This window comes from Hipposideros armiger, unplaced genomic scaffold, assembly GCF_001890085.2.
Source record: "Hipposideros armiger isolate ML-2016 unplaced genomic scaffold, ASM189008v1 scaffold_96, whole genome shotgun sequence".
In the NCBI taxonomy this organism is placed as follows: domain Eukaryota; kingdom Metazoa; phylum Chordata; class Mammalia; order Chiroptera; family Hipposideridae; genus Hipposideros; species Hipposideros armiger.
This window is the reverse complement of record NW_017731446.1, coordinates 2,758,108-2,760,668: the sequence shown is the minus strand read 5'-3', so window position 1 is coordinate 2,760,668 and position 2,561 is coordinate 2,758,108. Positions and strand designations below refer to the sequence as shown.

The window sequence follows — 2,561 nt, the reverse complement described above, 5'->3', positions numbered from 1 at the left end:
TCTAAAAATCACATCAAGGAGCGGCTGGTTTGCTCAGGTGGTTAGAGTGCAGGCTCATAACACCAAGGTTGCCGGTTCGATTCCCACATGGGCCAAGGAGCTGCACCCTCCACAACTAGATTGAAGACAACTACTTGACTTGGAGTTGATGGGTCCTGGGAAAAATATACTGTTCCCCAGTAAAGTTTAAAAAAAAGAAAAGAAAAGTCTGATCATCCCAGAAAACACCCATTCTTCAAAACCATCAACTTTCCTTGCCTGGAAGCTGGCCTAGTTGAACACCCTGATGTGCCACGCCCTTCAGTGGTTTATGCCCAAGACATCGATGAAACTGAAGATTTCGCTGAGGTTCAGGGAGTCGAATTTGATGATAAAGATAAGAAGTTCTTCCAAAGATTTATATCAGTTGCTGTCCCCATAGCATGGCAGGAAGAGAATATAGAAACAAGACTTTTTGAAGAATTGAATGACCCCAACAGGCCTGCAGGTTGTGGGGAGGGCAATTCATCCAAGTCTGGTGTGTGTTTGTTGTTATAAGTTGTTCTCTCTACCAGATGAGCAGCAGGAGTGTCAGCTGACTGAATCCTCGAATGTTCCTGTTAACCTAAAAATAAAAAGGCCTTTCAAAGTGAGAGGCAACAAGCATGTATTGAGATCAATAAGAACACCTATTGGGGATGCACTGATTCAGGCAGAAGCCCAAATAATGTTCCAATTCGCAGACAAGGGCAATGGGTATTTATGAGAAAGGGGAGGGGAACTATTACATCAACAGAAGGAAGGCATTTCTATGGGTGCAGATAATGCAACATAATGATGTTAATTCTAAGTAATGGTTTTAATATTCAGTCCAGTCGTCATAATAACTGTTTTTCTTGTTACCTTTGCAAATAGTTTTTCTGGGACATAATGTTGCCCTAGGCCCAATCAAAAAGTTATTTTGCCCTGTTTTAACTTTCTGAAGGTTTGAGGCCTAAGACGTGTAAGGCAGTTCCTTTGGCATGGCAGCTCTGGCTCTATTTTAAAGTGGCTCCATTTTTATTGTTGTTTACATTCCTAATACATGAAAATCTGTTAAAGAGAGGCCTGATCAATCAGGAGGGACGTTTCAACCATAAAATAGTTCAAAGGACAAGCGAGCTCACCACTAGGACACATTTTCCCTTTTCATCCTCCCTCCCTCCCTCCCTCCCTCCCTCCCTTCCTTCCTTCCTTCCTTCCTTCCTTCCNCATGACAACCCACTGCCACAGGGGCTGCAGCCTACGCCATCCCCGGCGACTCGACAGCCCAGCTCCAGGTCGAGCTGTTGTTCAGCATCTTAGCTGTGGAGGGCAGTGTCACTGGTCCTCGTATGTGGGATCCGAACCGGGGCCCTCTGGCGTCCCAAGCCAGCTCTTAACCAATGTGCTACTCGGCCGGCCGGAAAAGGGCATTGTTATTGTAAAATTTCCCAGTGCTGAGAGAGGCTGCTAACCTCATCATTATATCAAGAGTTTATTCAGGGAACTTACATATGAGGCATGTTTTAGGGGACAGCAAGACAATGTGGATATCTTCCCTACCCCGTGGCAGGTGATAAGGAGTTAACAGAGGGTAGGGTAGGATGGATAGGGGTCCTGGGGCATGACACATCCCTGAAGGGAAAATGCCTTACATGCTTGCCTGGGGCTGGGCAACAGCCTGTCCAAGGAACCAGCACTTCTGGCATAGGGTAGGGTCCATCAGACAATCTCTGAGGGGATTTGGGGAAGCAACCTCTGTGCTGCTCAGGATCTAGCTGGCAGGTCTGGCAGCAGTCAGGCCGTGGTCACATCATGGAATAGTCTCTCTTCCTCAAGCATAAGGCATGGGCCTTGCCTTCCAGAGGCATCTAGTTGGAGGTGTTGAGGAACATAAAGAAAACCTCAGAGTGGTCCATTGTTCCCTTGTCTTTTGCAACTTGTTGCAAAAGGGTTGCAGTTGGCCATCCCTGATGGATGAGCCCAGGCCACCTGGGCCTGGCTGCTGGCAGTGTTACTTTAGAGCTGTTCATCCTGATGTGAAGACTGGTTTGGCAAGTTTCCTGAGGTTGCTGAGCCCCTGGGCGTTCTCCGGTTATGAACGTTAAAGCTGCTCAAAGTGAGTTTAAAGTGCCCTCTTGACCTTGGGACAGTGTGTACATGCCTGCCAGCAGCCACCAAGGTGATACAAACTCCTTCTTATGACACCTGGTCCCACTCCAACTCTTTTGTTCTCTTTGAGGCACACAGGCCTGGGGTTCATTCCTGATCTACGTGAATGGAATTCTAGCTCTATCCTTGTTCTGCCACATTTAAAATCTGATACCCACCTTCCAAATCTATCTGATACCTCAAAATGGTGAACGTTGCTGTGTAAATTATACCTCAATAAACCTAACTTTTTCTCTTAAATGTACACTTGAAGCTTCAGTGTATCTCAGTAACCCTCCCTCAAAGCTCTTACTCTATAGGATATAAACCACACAGACATACGTCAGTAGGTTCTAACAGATGGCAAGCCTGCATTTTCCTTTCTTGGTGGCTTTCGAAAGGAAAGAAAT

The 2,561-nt window shown here is 46.4% G+C and overlaps 1 protein-coding gene across 1 annotated transcript in view; it reads left to right on the top strand.

The window, feature by feature from the left end:
- The window catches only part of GRK7 (G protein-coupled receptor kinase 7), a 32,399-nt gene extending 31,862 nt beyond the window's left edge, over nucleotides 1–537 (top strand). Inside the window, 1 exon segment of the mRNA XM_019646038.1 lies at nucleotides 198–537. Within this exon segment, the coding sequence (XP_019501583.1) occupies nucleotides 198–537 (340 nt within the window).
- The last annotated feature ends 2,024 nt before the right edge of the window (nucleotides 538–2,561 follow it).